Below are 19946 nucleotides of genomic sequence, written 5' to 3'. Positions count from 1 at the left end.
AACATGTTTCCTCATTCAAAAGCAGTTTGAAATGAGATATTGGGGCAGAGGTCTGCTATTTAAAAAAGAGAAGTCAGAAGCCCCACTGGGTATACAAGTCATTTACTATATATTGGTGAATTTCCTTAGACTTGTGGTCCTAATTCTCTTGGTAATATTTAATATTTGTTTATATTGCACAGGTTCAAGTACTTAACTATTTTTATAGTAGTTAACTATTTTTCTGCTATGTTGACTGAGAGCAGTTGAAGGGAGGGCTAGTTCCTCTTACAAACCAGGCAGGATCTTCTATATCAGAAATGCATTTCATGTGCTTTCAACAGGAAAACTCTTCATTAAAGTATTAGCTATTATAGTATTCTAATTAAAAATTCACACATTATTTAAAAATGTTTAATTGGCACTTAGCATATGTTGCCAAAAACTAAGTTAGCATAATTGGAGAGTGCAGTATGTCCACCAGCTATGCTGGTAGCACCTATCATCTTTATATGCAAGGTAAAATATGTAAATCAGTTGCTACTTTCAAGCTTAGGTTACATTTTCCCAGAAGGCCATCTACAATGTACCTGGCTGTTTGGGATGTAAAAGAACCCTATGCTACAGAAACTGCATTTCCCCACTTTTCCAAAAGAGCTAATAAAAATGAAAATTCTGCTAACTGCAGATGGTTAATGAAATATATTTTGATGGTGATGGATAAGTCCTCCTGAAACAGTCAAGCACTCTGATTGGAGTATAAAGTAGCACACAATTTTTCAGGTGCTAGTATTTCAGTATATGTATTTGGCAGGAAGATCTATTTCTAGGTCTTAATTGTTGGGTTTTCGGGTCATAACAGAAGAAAGGCTTACGTGTTCATTCAGTTGCTTGTATAACGTTGTGTGATTATTTTTCTGCAGTAGTGAAACAGTTCCCTTAGACTGAAAGGATTTTGAGTGGGGAGAACACTTGTCACAGGATACGGAAAGTTGGGTTTGAACAGCAGCCTTAGGATTGGTAGGGGGCAAGGAGAAAGGATATGTTTGTCTTTTTCAGAAACAAACATGTATAGATTCCGATGTATGTCCCCCAACAAAGTTGTTTAAGATCCATGTAGAAACATACTGAAGTATTTATAATTCATTTAGGGAGCAATCCTATGCCTAAGTGTCTGTGGGGGCTTAGGATAGTTCATTTTCCTGGCTCTCAGGTCTGAAATGGAGCTCCAGTCTCGGAGCCAGGAAACCACTCCCTGCCCTCTCCCCCTCATAGCCAGCTCAGAGAGAACCATGCTGGCTACCTCTCCGTGCTTGGAAAATGGAGCATGGAGAAAAGGGAGAGTTCCTGGGGGAGGGGAGGAGATCGGGGTGGCTGCACTACAACCTATCCTATGGCTGCCCCAGTCTCCTTCCCCTCCAAGGTGCTGCTGCTAGACGGGCAAAATTGCCCATCTAACAGAAATGCAGGGCAGCTGGAGCATGGACACGAAGATTGCCTCCACTGTCCTCCCACCCTGCATTTGATATTTGGCAGCCTCCACGTTTGGAGGCTGCTGGGTATCCACATAGGATTGCGCCCTTAGTTTATGAGTAGCATGCTTTAATTATCAATATCAGTGTTCATGTAACTAAGAACTAGCAAATTGTAGCTCTCAGTAATTTAGTACAAAATGCTTTTTTGTTTGTATGCTGAACTAGGAAATGAGTTTAGGCCTTAAATGTTAGTGATTATAACCTCTTATGGTGGAGAAAGGAGGGTATTACTAAGGCTGGAACTAAAACATTCCACGTGCAACTTACATTTTGAAACCTTGACCATTTGCTTCTCTGCTAAGCAGCATGGAAAAGTAACTTTCTATAGGGGAGAAGTGGTGGACGGGGTGCTTAACTCTTCTCTCACCAACTGCTTCCCCCACCCACCCACCCACCCGAAGCAAAACATATGCTTCCAGGCAAATGTTTGTGATAGCAAGTGCATGGAGTTGAAGAGGAAAAGTATCATGCAGAAATGTTAAACATCCCCCACCACACACCTGGCACTTTCCCCTTGTAAATCAACCTGTCCTGATGATGCTGCTTAGTGTGAGTTGGCTGCAGAACCTACCGTTCTGACTTAAGGCTGCAGTCTTACGCATACCTATGAAGAATCAAGTCCCATTGAACTAGGAAGGACATTTTTGAATAAACATGCCAGTCAACAGCCATTGAGCTCATCAAAGGTGTACCGCTGTCAAGCCTGGCAGATCACATGATGAATTACTGCATTGAAAAAAGAATTTGTCTCTCTTCTTGAAAGAGGAGTCATGACAATATATTGTTTGGTGCCATAGCAGTTGTAACAACTTTACGATATATTGTCAGGGAAAGAAATTTGAATGCTTCTTGTCAGGGACACTGTTTTAAGGAACATTAGGGCATCAGTTCAAGAAAAACATTTAAATATAAACTCAGAAAAAGCCTGTTACATTTTAATTATGCTTTGAAAATGCTGGTTAAAAGTTTGGACAGTATTCAGTCCTGCTCATCTACGTGCAGGGTCCACCACCACTTCCATTCCATGTGTGGCCAGCCCCACCACTTCCGTTGTGTAAGTGGCCCCCCACTGCTTGCACAACAGCGAATTGGTGCTTCCGGGAGCAAGCCCCCAAACAAGAGGAAACGCTTATTTCTGGAAGGGGGTATGTTGGCAGAGCTCCCTTATGTGAGCTCTGCCAGTTTTCCCCTTTCCAGAAAAGAGCATTTTGGTTCATTTCGGGTTGCCCCAGAAAGTACCACTTCACTGTTGCACAAATGGTGGGGGCTGCTTGTGCAACAGAACCTGTGGGACTGGATGCATGTGGCTGGTCCCTGTTGGATACCGCCCTTTGATACAATGTTCAGTTTTGTAACACAACGCCCTAAGTTGCTAATACCCCTTTAATGTATTCATACAGGTAATTTTAGTATCTGCCAACAAACTTACTCGATACATAGAACCATGCCAGTTGACGGAAGATTTTGGAGGGAGTCTCACCTATGATCATATGGATTGGCTGAACAAGAGGCTGGTTAGTTTCTTGGCAATTTTTTGTCTTATTCTTTCAGTAGGCTTTTCATGAGGGGTAGTGGGGAAAGACAATGGATGTATTAGATGTGTACAGTCCTGTCAATGTTACTTAAAGGTAAAGAATACATCATTAGGTTGATTTCAGTGATTAGGAGTCAGGCAAGGATTTGGAAGTGGTACCCTTGGTACCTTGTTGTCCTTTTATTATAGATAATTTACAGTTTGTATATTCTCCGGAAATGAAAAACGTTTTTGGCAAGTGTGAAGGAATCAAATGCATGCACTCAACCCTTGCCCATATTGGCTTATAAAAGAGGCCAGATCTGGTTTAGCTGAATGGACTGAGGGTTATGAACATCTCCTTAGAGGAAAGCATGGTTGTGTCTAAGCTTAAGATGGCTGTGGTAAAGCCACTGTTTTAAAAAAGCCTCTCTTGACCCAACAATATTAGATCACTATAGGCCTGTGTTAAATGTTTCATTATTGGACAAAGTGCTCAAGTGTATTGTGGCATCTGAGCGTCAGAGGTTCTTTAACAAAAGGATTGCCTTTAGACCCATTTTAATCTGGCTTCAGGCTTGGTTTTGGGAAGAAGACAGCTTTGATTGCCCTGGTTCACACTGGGAACTGAACGGGGGAGGGGGTGCATCTCTGTTGGTTCCACTGAACCTCTCAGCAGCTTTTGATACTATCCATCATGGTATCCTTCTAGACTGCCTGTCAGTCCTAGGGGCATCATTTTAAGACAGTCCCAATCCTTCCTGAGGGGTCAGTTTCAGAAGGTGATGTTGGGGATTTCTGTTCGATACCTTGGCATTTGAGCTGTGGTGTCCCGCAAGGTTCCATTTAGTCCCTGTGTTTAACGTCTATGTGAAACTGCTAGGAGGGCGGGATATAAATTATTCTAATGAATAAATTGAAGAATTAAATAAAATATGGAAATAATAGATGTACAGTTTGACAATCGCCGTAAGTGGGCAATCTTGTAGCAAATTGCTAAGTTATTTGAATAGTTGGATTTGGGTTTGATTCAAAGCAAATGTTAAAGCAAATATTGGGTGATAATAATAGAATATTAACACTGATTTTTCTGCCGCAGTTTTTCCACTTTAAAGAGTTAAATGGGTAGTGGAAAAGTAAACCTCAAGATTTTTAATTCTCCGCCCTCCTGTTTATTTGAATAAATATGTTTGCAACCTGAGGTAAATCTGCTTCTAATCATTAATAGTATTAAGTATCTAATAGTTTGTTGAAAGATCCCCGACACTGCCACAATGTCTAGTACCAGTCACTATGTTGTATTTCCACATCACATTATGTTCACCCATACCAGTGCATGTGTTCTTGGCACTGGCCTCTACATGTGATGGGAAATACAGCACGCTGACTAGTACTGTATGGAGGCTATTTCAAGTGGTCTTTGCAAGATGACAGTACCCTGAATATTGGGCTTCACTCCAATAATAAACATTTACAGCAGGTATGAAAGCTAAAAAACAGTGACAGACTTTGTAAGCCTTACTGAAATTTAAGTTAACATTTTGGCTTAAGAGCATGAATTATTTCTAGCACTCAAGGTTATAATCCAGTGTACTGTTGAAATGAACAGAAGCAGGTAATGTGAGTATTCTAGTTCTGCTACACAAATGTTCAAATAAGTGCCTGTTCAACCTTGGTTACCTTTAGCATATAGCTCACTGGCTAGGAAAGGATCAAAGGGATACAGATGATTTGTCGTTTCTTATATTGCGCATGTTAAAAATAACACATACTGTGATACTCTTCATGTCTGCCTGTATACCCCACGTTTGATGAGTGATTTGACTTTAGAGATGATTCTGCAATGTCAGGGCTGGGACACTTAAATAGGACAGTGTACTGTTAAACTCAGTCTTGAAGCACTAGACTGTAAAAATCAATTTCAGTGATGCTAACTATAAATATTTTATCTAGGCATTTGAAAAGTTTACAAAAGAATCTACATCCCTACTGGATGAGCTTGCCTTAATCAACAGTGGAAGTGATAAAGGGAACCAACAGGAGAAAGAGAGGTCATCCTTTTTCTTGTTTTTGTTACTAATTTATTAATAACCAAATTCTATTGACTAGAGACACTGTCTTTCAGAATGTGACACAACTAACTTTCAAGAGCAATGCTGCAGGAAAATCCTAGGTGTGAAACTTCATGGTGTTTCTAGTTAGGATGGTGAATTGTTCACGCACACACGTGCGCGTGCTCTCTCTCTCTCTCTCTCTCTCACACACACACACACACACGCACTCACGCACGCACGCCCTGGCTCTGTCATATAGAAACCCTAAGCCAGCATCCTAACGCAGTTGATCATGTGCAGTGCCAATTTTGAAATGCTGGAAGATGCTCTTAAAACTAGCCAGAAACAGACATGGTTTTGTAGATGTCTGTCTTAGGGTGCAATCCTATGCATGTTTAGGCAGAAAAAGTCTATAACACCCAGCATGCCCCGGCCATATAGGACATGTTCTGTCTAAATATGCATAGGATTGCACCTGTAATGTGCTTGCTTGTGTCTGCCCTACTAGAAAAGTAGTTCAGTGCAACTGTTGGCTTCCACACATTTGTATCTCATTGGTTCACATGATCACAGCTGGGAAAATAAGTCACAGTGTCTCATTTTCCCTGCAGCACATGCCAGTCGCTGACTGGGCAGATTATCATAATTACTCCCAACAGCATGGCTTGTTGTGTTGTGCAAAGCTGGCCAGGGTGGTTTGTTGCTGTGGTTAACAACCCTCCCTAGGACCCTACAACAGCCCATGGGCTCTAGGTGGCTTGTTAACCATGGCAGCAAGCCACTCTGGCCAGGTTCACATGACACTACAAGCCACACTGACAAGGGTAGTTATGCTGATCTTCCTGGCATGTGCAGCATGGTTAGCAAGCTACCATGGCTTATTAACCGCCTCACAATTGTGTGAACCTGGTAATTGTCTAGGCTTTCTGGTGTTCTTCAGTTTGAATATCTGTATCTACAGGTAGCTCTTTATTATGGGGACATTGAGCTCTATCGGAACGTATAGGTGTGGTGTCCTGTTTCCATGATCTTCGTCTGTCTGTCTGTCTGTCTATTTATTTATTAAAAAACATTTGTATCCTGCCCTATATCATTAAGATCTCAGGGCAGTGTGCAGATAAAATCAATTTAAACAGTATAAAACAATAAATAATTTAAACAGTTAGATTTATTTATTTATTTATTAAATTTATTAATCGTCCATCTGGCTGGTCACCCAGCCACTCTGGGCGATGTACAAAGTATATAATAAAACAGTTTAAAACAATAAAATTCTACAGTAAAAACATTTTCTAAAATACCCTAACCCACCCCAAATGCTTGCCTGAACAACCACGTTTTTAATGCACGGCGGAAGCTCATTAAAGAGGGAGCATGGCAGAGTTCCCTAGGGAGGGAGTTCCACAGAGTGGGGGCCACCATAGAGAAGGCCCTCTCCCTCAAACTTTAAAAATATCTTTTTAATGTTTTAATTAAAAACATTAAACCATTAAACAAGGTAATACCAATTAAAATCTAAAATAATAAAAGCCATTAAAAAGTGTGCTACTTTAGGGAATGCATTTAGCCCTCAAAGGCTTTGGTAAAAAGCCATGTTTTTACTTGGTGCTGAAATGAAACCAGTGTACATGCCAATCGGGCCTCTAAGGGGAGGGCATTCCACAACCAGGGTGCCACAGCAGAGAAGGCCCTCTCCCACATAGTGTATATATCGTGATTTACAAGTCACTGTTTAGGTTCTCTGGCAGGTTCTGAGATTGCATGTTCTAGATGACAGTAGCATCTACTTCAGTTTCATGGAGACTACTGGGATCACATTTGTGCAAAGTATAATCTAGCAAAAGGAAAGGGAGGAACCTCAGTCCTTACATTTTGAATCAGATGGTGTAGATATGAACACATACCTCTTTGTCATGTTGGGAGCATCATGATGTCTCCCAAAGTTACCCAGGTCCTGATATGTTTTCTGTCCAGTTAAACCAGAATATGTTTCCATTTGCCACTGAACTGCTATAAATAATGTATAAAGACGTGACCTGACAGGCCATATGGTTGAATGTGTATTAATAATGTTTGTCAAGATTCCTAATATCTATTCATTTATGTCATATGAAAGATAACAAGAAAAATAACCAACCAAAAACGTCAAAAGTCTCAACACTTCTGAAATTTTGAAAATTTTCTTGGGACACTCTCAAAATTGATAACTGTTTTAACACAAATATATTTACTTTTCATAGCGGGAAAATTCTTTTTAATATTTAACCCTCATATAGAGGGTTTTTTAAAAGTCTAAAAGCATCAGTTTTATATAAGGCTTGTAAATCCTGTTGTCTCTGCAAGTAATTAATGGTGATTTATCTTTCTGTTTCAAGGTCTATGGACTTAAATTTCCTTCCATCTGTTGATCCTGAAACTGTCCTGCAGACAGGTATAGTAAGATGAAATGGGTCCACTGTGGCATCATTATTCTTGTTCCTTTGATTGATTTTATGCACTGGTATGAACATGGTCGGTTATATAATGTTAATGGCCTATTCTTGGGGCTGTCAATTAACTAAAGTCCTCACAGTCAATCAGTCAGTTATAACAAAGTAATGGATCTATGAATATTCCTCCTCATCTTAAATACCATTTTTCCATCCACCACTGTTCTGCCTTCTTTCATTTCTGGGAACAGCAACTATGGAGAAATAAAGTACCAGTGTCCCTTTCTGCTGAAATTGCTAATCAACCTCTGAGAATGCCAAGAAGGCAATTAAGAATGTAAGCTCTTTTATAAATAACCAAGGATAATGGGGAGCATAGGCTTGGAGATATACTTACATCTTAAGTTGGATGACTTATGCCAAGAGAGGGAGTGGGGGGAGGGTGACTGTATTTGTTCTCTGGACCTGTTAGAGGCTTTTGATACCATCCACCATGGTATCCTTCTGGATAGGCTGTCTGAGTTGTGATGTGGGGACACAGTACTGCAGTGATTCCAGTCCTACTTGGATGGCCGATTCCAGGAAGTGGTGCTGGAGGATTATTCTGTCCTGTGGCAATTATGCTATGGGGTTCCACAGGGCTCTATCTTATTCCCCCATGCTTTCAACATCTACATGAAACTGCTGGGGAGCTGGCGTAAGGTGCCACCAAAATGCAGATGATAACCTGTTCTACCTCTCCTTTTCATCTAATATGGGTGAGGCAATTGCTGTTCTGAACCAGTGCCAGGGTAGAGTAATGAACTGGATGAGGGCCAATAAACTGACGCTCAATCCAGAGGAGATGGGGATACTGTTTGTGGGTGGTTCATCTGTCTGGCTGAGTGGTGCTTATCCTGTTCTGGAGGGGATTGCACTCCCCTTAAAGGATCAGGTATATGAGGGTGCTCTTTGATCTATCATGGACTTAGGGACCCGGAGCACTTTTACCTAGGCTGATATCCCAAAGTATTTTTTTAATTTGATTTGTACCCCGCCTTTCTACCAAGAAAAATGGAACTCAGGGCAGCCCTACCTGAATAAAGGTAGCCTTGCAATAGTAATTAATGCTCTGGTGACTCCCATTTGGATTATTGCAATGCATTATATGTTGGCTGCCTTTGAAAATGATCCAGAAACGTCAGATTGTCCAGAACAGGGCAGCTAGATTGTATCAGCCAGTTCCCATTAACAATCACATTACACTAGTATTTTGTCATCTGCATTGGCTGCTGGCCTGTCTCCAGGCCCAATTTAAAGTGCGGGTTTTAACCTTGAAAGCCTTAAATGGCTTGGGGTCAGGTTATCTCCCATATTTATTCCCCTGGACCTCAAGCCCCTTTTGTAGGTGCTTCCACCAAATGAGGCAGGGCAGGTAGCTACAAGAGGGAGGGCCATTTCAGTTATGGTGCTATGTCCATCAAATGCTCTCCTCAGAGAGGCCCACCTGGCACCTACATACTGCCTCTTGGGTGCAAGATGGAAACCTTTTATTTTTCCCAGGCACTTTAGGAATTGTTTTTAGTGCTTATCTTTGCAGCATTTTATTCCTGTTGGTGGGTTTACTTTTGGTTTATTATGTGCTGCTGCTGGTTTTATCTTGCTTTCATCTGACCTGTTTCATTGTCATTGTTTTTATCTTGTACTTTATGTTTTTAGTTTGTACATTGCCCAGAAAACTTAAGTTATTGCGTGTTATAAAAAGAAATAAATAAAAGCTCATTATGGAAATCATACATACCTTGGGCCTTCCTAATTAGTTCCTAATGTAAGAATGTGTCGTGACATTGGAGATATCATTCCTCAGTGAAGTATGTTTTGTGGCTATCTCTTTTCCAGCCAACCAGCACTTTTAAGTCCTATTCGCTTAGTTCTTGGCTATTGAAATCACTGGGTCTGGAGTGTGCCCAGTATATTTTATTTATGTATTTACATTATTTATATCCCACTCTTCCACATTAACATGTTAATCAAAGCAGCTTACAAGTTTTGTTTAAGGAACAGTAAGCAATAAACCATTGCAATTTGGAGTGATGTCTGGAATGTGGTTGTGTGAATGTGCAGGTATCTGTTGGATAGTGTGTGTGACATCACTCATCATGAGTGAATAACCTGCCCCCATTTCACCCCACAACAATCCATATCAGGCTGTGATTAACTCCAGAAGGATGGAGTAGGAACTGAAAGTGACTCATCTCAAAGCAAGAGAGTATGAATAAGCCCCATGTCAGTTTTATTCCCCAGTAGCAAGTCTTCAGACTTTGCCTTGAGGCTTTAGCTCATTTTTACCTGACTGTATCTCATTTCTGTCATTAAAATATTTAATTATGACATTTTTTAATCAAAGGTCATGAGCTGTTATCTGAATTACAACAACGCCGCTTTAATGGCTCGGATGGAGGGGTCTCATGGTCTCCCATGGATGATGAATTGCTCGCTCAACCCCAGGTTATGAAGTTGCTAGATTCACTCAGAGAACAGTACACACGGTATCAAGAAGTGTGCAGACAGCGGAGCAAGCGCACTCAGCTAGAGGAGATTCAGCAGAAGGTAATGCAGGTAAGTGCCACGCTCCACTTGGTTTATGTTACTTACTGTTAACAGGATTTCTTCATCTGGTCTAGGAGATTACCTTACTCTTCTGCACCTTTTTACTTCATATGTGTATATATTACTGAATGCTAAGTATTAGCAGAGCTTCCCTAACCAAAGAATTTCCCCATGAGGGAGTGTGTGCACCAGCTCGCTCATTAACCCTCTGGTTGCTAAATACTTCCATTCCATCAAAAAACTGACAGTCCAAAAAAACAACAACAGTGATACCTCACATTACTACATGTTGTCAGTTCTTTGATGGAAGAAAACTATTGAGCACTGTAAGGGTGTGTGCATGTGTTTGTTGTTTATTCAGTCAGTCGCTTCCTACTCTTCGTGTCTTGATGGACCAGCCCATGCCAGAGCTTCCTGTCGGCCGTCGCCACCCCCAGCTCCCCGAAGGTCGAGTCCGTCACCTCCAGAATATCATCCATCCACCTTGCCCTTGGTCGGACCCTCTTCCTTTTGCCTTCCACTTTCCCTAGCATCAGCATCTTCTCCAGGGTATCCCGTCTTCTCATCATGTGGCCAAAGTACTTCAGTTTTGCCTTTAATAACATTCCCTCAAGTGAGCAGTCTGGCTTGATTTCCTGGAGTATGGACTGGTTTGATCTTCTTGCCGTCCAAGGCAGTCTCAGAATTTTCCTCCAGCACCACTGTTCAAAAGCATCTATCTTCCTTCACTCAGCCTTCCTTATGGTCCAGCTCTTGCAGCCATAGGTTACTACGGGGAATACCATTGCTTTAACTATGCGGAGCTTTGTTGTCAGTGTGATGTCTTTGCTCTATTTTATCAAGATTTGTCATTGCTCTCCTTCCAAGAAGTAAACATCTTCTGATTTCCTGGCTGCAGTCAGCGTCTGCAGTAATCTTTGCGCCTAGAAATACATTGTGCCTCTATGTTTTCTCCCTCTATTTGCCAGTTATCAATCAAGCTGGTTGCCATAATCTTGGTTTTTTTGAGGTTGAACTGCAACCCAGCTTTTGCACTTTCTTCTTTCACCGTCGTAAGGTTCCTCAGCTCCTCCTCGCTTTCAGCCATCAAAGTGGTATCATCTGCATATCTGAGATTGTTAATGTTTCTTTCAGCAATTTTAACTCCAGCCTTGGCTCCATCAAGCCCAGCAGGTCGCATGACGTGTTCTGCGTACAGGTTGAATAGGTAGGGTGAGAGTATACAACCCTGCCGTACTCCTTTCCCAGTCTTAAACCAGTCCATTGTTCCATGGTCTGTTCTTACGTTGCTACTTGGTCGTTATACAGATTCCTCAGGAGGCAGACAAGATGACTTGGTATCCTCATCCCACCAAGAACTTGCCACAATTTGTTATGATCCACACAATCAAAGGCTTTAGAATAGTCAATAAAAGAAAAATAGATGTTTTTCCAGCAGATATTGGCAATTTGGTCTCTCATTCCTCTGCCTTTTCTAAACCCAGCTTGTACACCTGGCAATTCTCGTTCTGTGAATTGCTGGAGTCTACCTTGCAAGATCTTGAGCATTACCTTACTGGCATGTGAAATAAGTGCCACTGTTCGATAGTTGGAACATTCTTTGGTGCTTCCCTTTTTTGGAATGGGGATATAAGTTGATTTTTTCCAATCTGTTGGCCATTCTTGTGTTTTCCAAATTTGCTGGCATATGGCATGCATCACCTTGACAGCATCATCTTGCAAGATTTTAAACAGTTCAGCTGGGATACTGTCGTTTCCTGCTGCCTTGTTATTAGCAATGCTTCTTAAGGCCCATTCAACCTCACTCTTCAGGATGTCTGGCTCTTAACTCACTGACCACACCATCAAATCTATCCCCATTATTATTATCCTTCCTATACAGATCTTCCATATATTCTTGCCACCTTTTCTTGATCTCTTCTGCTTCTGTTAGGTCCTTGCCATCTTTGTTTTTGATCATACCCATTTTTGCCTGGAATTTACCTCCGATGTTTCTAATTTTCTGGAAGAGGTCTCTTGTCCTTCCTATTCTATTATCTATTATTAGCTATATCACAGAGACTTACACTCTTGTCTTTCTTGGTCATCTGAACTGCCAGGTATCACTATATTCTGTCATTTGACTAAGCAGGTCATCTTCACCTGGAATATTGAAAGGCATTCCTCTATATCATGGGTGGGCAAATTCCAGCCCACAGGCTTAATCCAGCCTGTGGGGTTGCCCATCTGGCTCCCTCCCCGGGTCCTCCCCACTCCCCTTTCCAAGCCCTCTTCCTGACCTGGAGGCTAACTGGAGAGACGGAGAGAGGAATTCCCTTCCTATCTCCTATCACAGACTGCATATAAGAAGAGGAGCTGCACACTGACTGGGCTGTGCTCATCCTTTGCCTTCCCCTTTGTTTGTTCCTGCAGATGCTGGACAAATCCACATTCACATGCCGCTCATGAGCGGTGTGTGAATGGAGGCATCTGTCCAGCCTAGCTTTGCCTACCCAGTGAAAGAAGCCTCACATACAGCAAAGCCAATTCTTGGCCACTGCACCGGATTGTGCACTGGCTGGGGACAAAATGATGTCAGGGAGCTGGGCACTGTCCCCTTGACAACGTCTGACCTGCGAAGGGCTTGGTGAGGGATCATCTGGCCCCCACCCCATTTTAATTGATCATCCTACTCTGTATGGTTTGGGAACCATGGTAGCCAGGTTTCAGGCTTTCTTAATAGTTGGGATAACACAGAGCAGCCTTAATTGCCCCCAAGTACTTTATATGTATCAAAGCAGGTAATACTGTTAACCAGTTTCTGCTAGATTATGTGTTAAAGTAAACTACCAACAAAATATTGAATAGTAACTTCCACAGGTTAGAAAAGCAAAGATTGTTACTGGATCGTGTGCTTTTTAAAAAGCCATTTAAGAAAAGAACACAAATAAGAGTTTATCTAGTTACTAATATATGCGCAGGCTAGTATATCCAGTGATTAAAATCCAAAACTATTTGTAATATAGAACTGTTGCTGACTGGAATTAATGTTTAAAAACCTGCTTGTAATGAATTGTGTGCCAAAAGGTCAGGAAGGATGGGACTGGTCCTTTGGAAATCAGTATGTAATTGATGCTTTCAACACTTTTGTAGACATTGTGTCAATGGAGATAATAGAGGAAATGGAATCAATTTATTTTTACCCCAGATTTACTGTTTGAAATTAGATGTGTATGTATATTTTAGTTGCTGGGCTCTGTAGAATGAATATACATGAACCTTTGGCTTTCAAATACTGATATTTCAAACTGAGGTAGTGGGTCGGGAAACAAGAAATGTTATTTCACAGAATTCTAGATGTATTTAAATATCACAACAAACAATTCTTGCTTTTCCCTGTAAATCTGCAGAGCACAATCTTCAAGTGTTTCACCATAGAATTAAATAAAATCAAGCCATTGCTAGGGGGAAAAAAAATTTAAATGGAGAGGAATGAATAATGGATGGGTCAATATAAGTAAAATATTGGATGTTTTTCTATAACAACTCGAGTATTCAAATGATCTGAGCAAAGATGTGCTGATTGGAATGAAGTTTATAACCTTTTTTGGCAAACTACCATCATTAATGCATTTAAATAGACTTGTTTACTGGGGCATCAACCTCAATCTGCGTCATTCTGATTAGAAATTGTCATCCATTTGCACTGTCTTTTGTTACTGAAGCTACATAGTAAGTGAATTGAACTTTGGCGGGCAATAAAATTGAGTATTCAGCTCTATTTTTTATTTAGTAAAAATAACTCCGGAGCTGAAGGAGTTGCACTGGTTACCAGTTGTTTTCCGGGCCAAATTCAAGGTGTTGGTTTTGACCTTTAAAATCCTATATGGTTCCGGCCCAGCCTATCTCAAGGAGCGCCTCTAGCAACACCAGACAGGCCACTCAACAAGATCAGCCTCGGATGGCCTTCTCTCTGTCCCATCAGCCAGGACAGCTAGGCTGGTGAGGACAAGGGAGAGGGCCTTCTCTGTGGTGGCCTCCACTCTGTGGAATTCCTTCCCTAGAGAACTCCGCCATGCCCCCTCTTTAATGAGCTTCTGCCATGCATTAAAAATGTGGTTTTTCAGGCAGGCATTGGGATTGGTTAGGATATTTTTAGAAATACAATGTTTTAATGTAGAATTTTATTGTTTTAAACTGTTGTATTATTGTACATCGCCCAGAGTGGCCGGGTGACTGGCCAGACAGGCAATTAAGAAATTTAATAAATAAGGAATAAATAAAATAAATAGTAATCAGTTGAGAAGTTGCCTGCTGCAGATATCTAAATACTATGGGGGGGGGGGAATCCTCAGATGATTTTTGTATTCTAAAAGAAGTTCATAAGTACAAGTGATCAAAGAACCATATTATTAAGCTAGCTGCCCACCTGTATCAGGAGTATGTGCTCTCTTGGTGATACAAAGAGGAATCTGAACAAAGGGAAATGAGAGCAGGCAGAGATGATTTGCAGTATCATTTGGTAATTGCTGCAGGGGGAGATTCCTGCTCCCAGCACAGCTTGGCTGATAAGCTTCCTATTTAGTTACCACAAAATAGATTCCAATCAGCTTAGACTAATTGCACAGTTGTTTCAGGTGTACTTGTGGGTAAGGGCTGATTCTTTTGTATTTTAAAAAATCTGGTATGGATATTCAGGTGAGAAAAACGTACAAAATGGCTACATTTGCACATCAAGCTAAACCATGTCATCTTAAACTATGGTTTAGCATGACATACAGAAGCAGGAAGAAGGCACCGCAAGCCCTGGGCTCTCACACTCCTTCTTCCCTTCCCTTATTCCACACAGAGGAGGAGTTTGGAAGCTTCTGCTTTTACTTTCCCTTAACATGGTTAACTGTGGTTAACATTTAACTATAGTTAGTTTCAAGCAAGCCAACTTCAAGCCATGGTTTCTGAAGTTGGCATGTTGAAATAAACCACAGGTAATGTTAACCACAGTTCTTGGTTTGAATGACATGAGAATCCATGGTGAACTAAGGAGATTTCAAAAGCTCGTCCTCATTCTTGGCTGTGCAAGAGGAGGAGGACACAGGAGGAGGAGCACACAAGCCCGAGGGTCACTGTGGTTCATTCCTGCTTTTGTACATTGCTCTAAACCATGGTTAACCTGACATGTGACTGCTGCCACCATCACATCAGTTATGAATGGTTCATGCAGGTCTACATTTCATTTCCATCTACTTATCCTAGGGAGGCTGTGGAGCTCTTGAACTAGTGTCTGGAGGCAGTTTTGGGGTGGATGTGGGCAAACAAGCTGAAATGGAGGTACTGTTGGGGTAGGGAAACCAACTACTCTGGATAGAGGTTTGCATCTGGTGCTAGACAGGATTGCAATCCCCCCCGAAGGGCCAAATATGCAGTTTGGGACTTTTCCTGGACTTCGCATTAACTATTGAAGCTCGCATGGCAACAGTGCCCAGGAGTTCCTTTTACCAGCTTAGGGTAACGTTTAGCATACCAGTCTATCTGGAGAGGACAGACTTTCAATTATCCATTCTCTAGTGCAAGAGCAGGCAGCATATGGCCCATGAGCAGTTTGCAGCCCGTCCCGTTCCCCCCCCCCGTGGCCCCTGATCCCCCCTCCCTGAATGAGTGTTTTGTTTCTTTTAATTTGGGAGGTAGGGGGAAATAGCATCCTTTAAAAAAAAAAATAATTCAGCACCCATGGCAGGGCGGGGGGGGGGGGCAGATGCAGCCTGCAAGGGGGGGTGTCCAGGAGATGAATATGGCCCCTGGACCTCCCACAGTTGCCCACTACTGCTCTAGTGACATCCAGGCTAGATTACTGTAATGCACTCTTCATGGGGCTGCCTTTAAAGACGGTTTGGAAACATCCGTTAGTACAAAATGTGTTTGCTCGAATACTGGTAGGTGCTAGGTAGTCGACTCCTGTGATACCGATATTGTACTAGCTGCCACTGCATTTTCAGAACCAATTTAAAGTGCTAGTATTGGCCTTCAAGGCCCTAAATGGTTTGCAGCCTGGTCACGTGGAAGGTCCCGCCTTCACCCATATCAAACTTGCCCTCACGCAGATCAACATTGAAAGCCCTGCCTGCCTGTCAAAAGTAATTAGGCTGGTGGGGACAAGGGATAGGGCCTCTTTGATAGTACACCCCCCTGCTTGTGGGAATCTGTTCCAATTGATGTCTGCCAGACCCCATCATTACATAACTTCAAATGGGCCCTAAAGACCTATTTATTTACCTTGGCCTATAACTGTGGCAGGACTTTATTGGGTGTTTATGGTGTTACCTGGTTTTAACTGTTAATTCTGGTTTTTATTCTTAATTTTATCATTCTGTTTCGTAGTTCTAAATTTTGTATGTTGTCTTGGGAGGGGTTCCCCGAAAAGAGAGTTTATAAATTACTTAAAGGAATAAAATAAATAAAATAAAATAATGGGTGGTTTCTACAGAATATAAATGGAAGAGACCATTGGAAAAGACTTGGACCCCTGCTTTTGTATGTGTGATTGGAGTTTCCGTCAATTTAAGCATGGTTGTGCCATTCATAGTTGACATGTATTGTGTGCTCTGCTGTGTGTAATATTTTTTAAAAGGTGTGAATGAGCCTTAACATGGATTGAATATGTGACAATCTTGGAGATGCCTCGGCATATCGAGTTATATACCACTTACATGTTGTTAATTTCATATAAGCAGCCCAGGCACTGACATTTTGTGGGTTAGGCAATGATAATATTGTATAAGTCACAGGGCTTCTTGACACTTTCTCAACAGCTCCTCCCTCTGGTGCTGATTATGAATCTTGTGGAAGCTTCAGAACTACAGTACAAGGGGCAGGATCCAACATTCCAAAACCTATTCTGACAAATATTTATTCAGACCCATGTGTGTTACTCCAATGCCTACAGTCAAATACCTCTCTTAAATAATCTGCAGATAGCAGTCTGTAATGAAGGAGCAACAAATAGTGTGGCATATACTGTATCTTATTCCTAAACTCACTCAGGCACTGTACTTCTCCACATTAGAACAACTAAGCTTTCACTAGGAACTAAAAGAGTTCTCCCCTCCTGTCTTTCTGAAGTAGTAAGCTTTTCATCTTGCCTACTAATACAAGTATGAATTGACAATCAGTGAGCATGCCAGGTATCTTTATGCTCTATTTTTAATGTGTGACGAAGAATGATTAAAGTTCACAAAGAAAGCATTCTTCAAAAAGACAAAAAAAAATAGGAAATGTTTGAACAGCGTTGCTGGATCCACTTGCTTTTGTGCCTTGAAACACACACACACACACACCACCCTTGTTTTTCTTGAGATAGTATACATTTTTAATAGGAATACTGTGTCTATGAACTTTTTATAGAAGGGACATTTAAGTAACATTGGTGCTTTACAATCTAGGTTGTGTTGGTTAAATTATTTGCTGTGATGAAAATGTTGCTGTTTGATCAACAGGTAGTGAACTGGCTCGAAGGACCTGGTTCAGAACAACTTAGAACCCAGTGGGGGATAGGTGATTCAATTAGAGCCTCACAAGCTTTGCAACAGAAACATGAAGAGATTGAAAGTCAACATAGTGTGAGTTTTCATTTTCCCAAGGAAGTTACTGCATGATTGTTCTTATATGTAATTAATTATGTGCAACATTTTCCAGTGACATTTTTTCTAGTGAATTTTAGGCAGTGATTTATGAGTTGTAAAATACTGCACCTATTCTTCCATAACAGCCCTAGCGACTGTTGGTGATACCAGTGATTGTTAATTGAATTCTAATGTCATGGCAGTGTTTGTGCTTCTGATGAGATTGAAAACACAAAATAAGGAAGCATTGATTTGGGAGTAAATGTATTTTTTTTTTTCTGGGAACACTTACTATAATTACTTTCTTCCTCAGTTAAGATCATCATTTTTCTCCTGATGGGTAAATGCAGATTTTGTTTTCCAAGAGTCAAACATGGTATTATAAAACATATTGGGGTTAATTTGAGTTGAATGGAGAATGTGCAAAAACACCCCACAAACCCAGCCTTTGTCAACATTCCACAGATATCATGAAAAATTTACATATATTAGGAGGATGAATAGTAAATTGCATTAATGCTTCAGTCAGTATGCATAACCTCCAAGTCATTTTGGATGATGTGAGTACTGCACACACTGGCCAAATGATGTGCACAGTCTCCCAGTGAAGAATATGCCTACTGACTGGGCAATGTGTGATACATTCTGTTGATGGTCTGATATTCTGGGTATACGTCCACATCATTTTGAGACTATACACAGTCACTGGCAATATGCAAAATGCCCTCTGGTGCTTTTCACTTACATTCTCTATAGCGTCCAGTGGATGTGCTCAATGGCTGCTTTCCATACACATTCAATCTTTTTAGTTCATATTAACCACAGCGTATTGTACAACATGGTTAAAATTAATTGATTCACAGTCTTCATTAGGGTATGCTGCTTTCTTGGTTGTTTTGTCATGCTCTGTATGCCATAGTACATGTCACTCATTGGTCCCAGGTTCACTCATGACATAGCAGAGATCTGAGATGTTCATTTCTTATTATCATTGTGGGTCAATCCCCTCTGTCATATCAATAGAGGGATGTAAAGTGTCCTTTTCATGAGGCAAAAAATATATTTAGAGGAAGAGATAATGTACATGCTCAGTGGCCCCATACTGAAGCGTACTCTAGGCAGAACATATTTTCTGCAAACTATTTTTCACAGCTTGTCCTTTGTGCTATCTGTACCATACTATTCTATCTTTCTCTCCTTTATCTATGAAGATTTTGCACATTAAGCCAATAGAAATACTGCTGTGGGTGCCTTCCCATCTAGATATAGGGCCTTCTTCCTGATTATGCTTTGCTTGTGGAATACCCTCTCCAGGGAAGAGAATCACTGTCCTTCCTTTCATTGGCATATAACTGACAAGTGTCAAATCTTGAGGGTTCGGGCAAGGACATCTCATTTGAAAGAGTGACTAGGGCAAGGCTAGGCAACACAAGGGCCTCCTGGCCTTTTTTATGGCCCTTACTTGCTGCCAAGCTGAAACAAAATCCCCTTTTAAAAGGAAAGTCTGCAGTTTGCCGATGAGTTTTGGTGGAAGCAAAAAAAAGCTATTTTAAAATAAAATAGCCCTTTTTTGCTGCTGCTGCCACACCACTGAAATTTGGTGGCAAGAATTTTCCTTTTAAAAGGGCTTTTCCCCCTGCTGCTGCACTGCTGAATTTTAGTGGAATATAGCCACTGCTGGGGGGTGCAATGCGACCACTCTGAGCCCTGCACCTTGTCCACCCCTGGACTAGCATCTCAGCAGGACCACCAGCCATATCTGTAGAAAAGTATCATAGAGGCACCAGGAAACCATTCAGATCCATAAGTCTCCGAGGGCGAACCATCATGATAACCCCCCCCCCCCCCCAGCCCTGCTGAGCTCTGAGGCAGTATGCATACTGGAAGGGAGAAGAAGTTTTAAAGTTACAAATCAGTCCAGTCATTACCTTTTACATTATCAATTTAGGGGAACCACCAATAAAGTCTTCGGAAACTCATGAATTTTTAATAATTTGGAAAGATTTCCTTAGTAAATAAACCATTAAGAGAATATCAGTCAATCTGTCTCTTGCATCTGAATTTGAGAAATTGACACCAAGACTGTGCAAGGCAGCAATTAGAAGTTACTGCCTTATATACATAAAAGCTTTTTAAATAACTCAAGTGTTTCTTTAATCTGCTGTCTCATTGATTTACAAGCTAATTACTTTTAACTGTGTTTACTAAAAAGGATTCTGACTTTACTGCAAGCAAATTATTCCACTGGCACT

The 19946-nt window shown here is 41.2% G+C and overlaps 1 protein-coding gene across 3 annotated transcripts in view; it reads left to right on the top strand.

Annotated features, from left to right (window-relative positions):
• The window catches only part of SESTD1 (SEC14 and spectrin domain containing 1), an 88240-nt gene that overhangs the window by 54916 nt on the left and 13378 nt on the right, over positions 1–19946 (top strand). For all 3 annotated transcript variants that reach the window (XM_084814783.1, XM_084814791.1, XM_084814777.1), the window contains 5 exons: positions 2915–3028; positions 4981–5078; positions 7457–7512; positions 9897–10108; positions 17569–17691. In XM_084814783.1, coding sequence (XP_084670909.1) covers positions 2915–3028; positions 4981–5078; positions 7457–7512; positions 9897–10108; positions 17569–17691 — 603 coding nt within the window. The remainder of the gene's footprint in view (positions 1–2914; positions 3029–4980; positions 5079–7456; positions 7513–9896; positions 10109–17568; positions 17692–19946) is intronic.

Source organism: Heloderma suspectum, chromosome 1, assembly GCF_057233095.1.
Source record: "Heloderma suspectum isolate Gila_16-S chromosome 1, 16-S_ref, whole genome shotgun sequence".
Taxonomy (NCBI): Eukaryota; Metazoa; Chordata; class Lepidosauria; order Squamata; family Helodermatidae; genus Heloderma; species Heloderma suspectum.
Note: the sequence above shows the minus strand (reverse complement) of the source record. Positions and strands in the feature narration are given on the sequence as shown.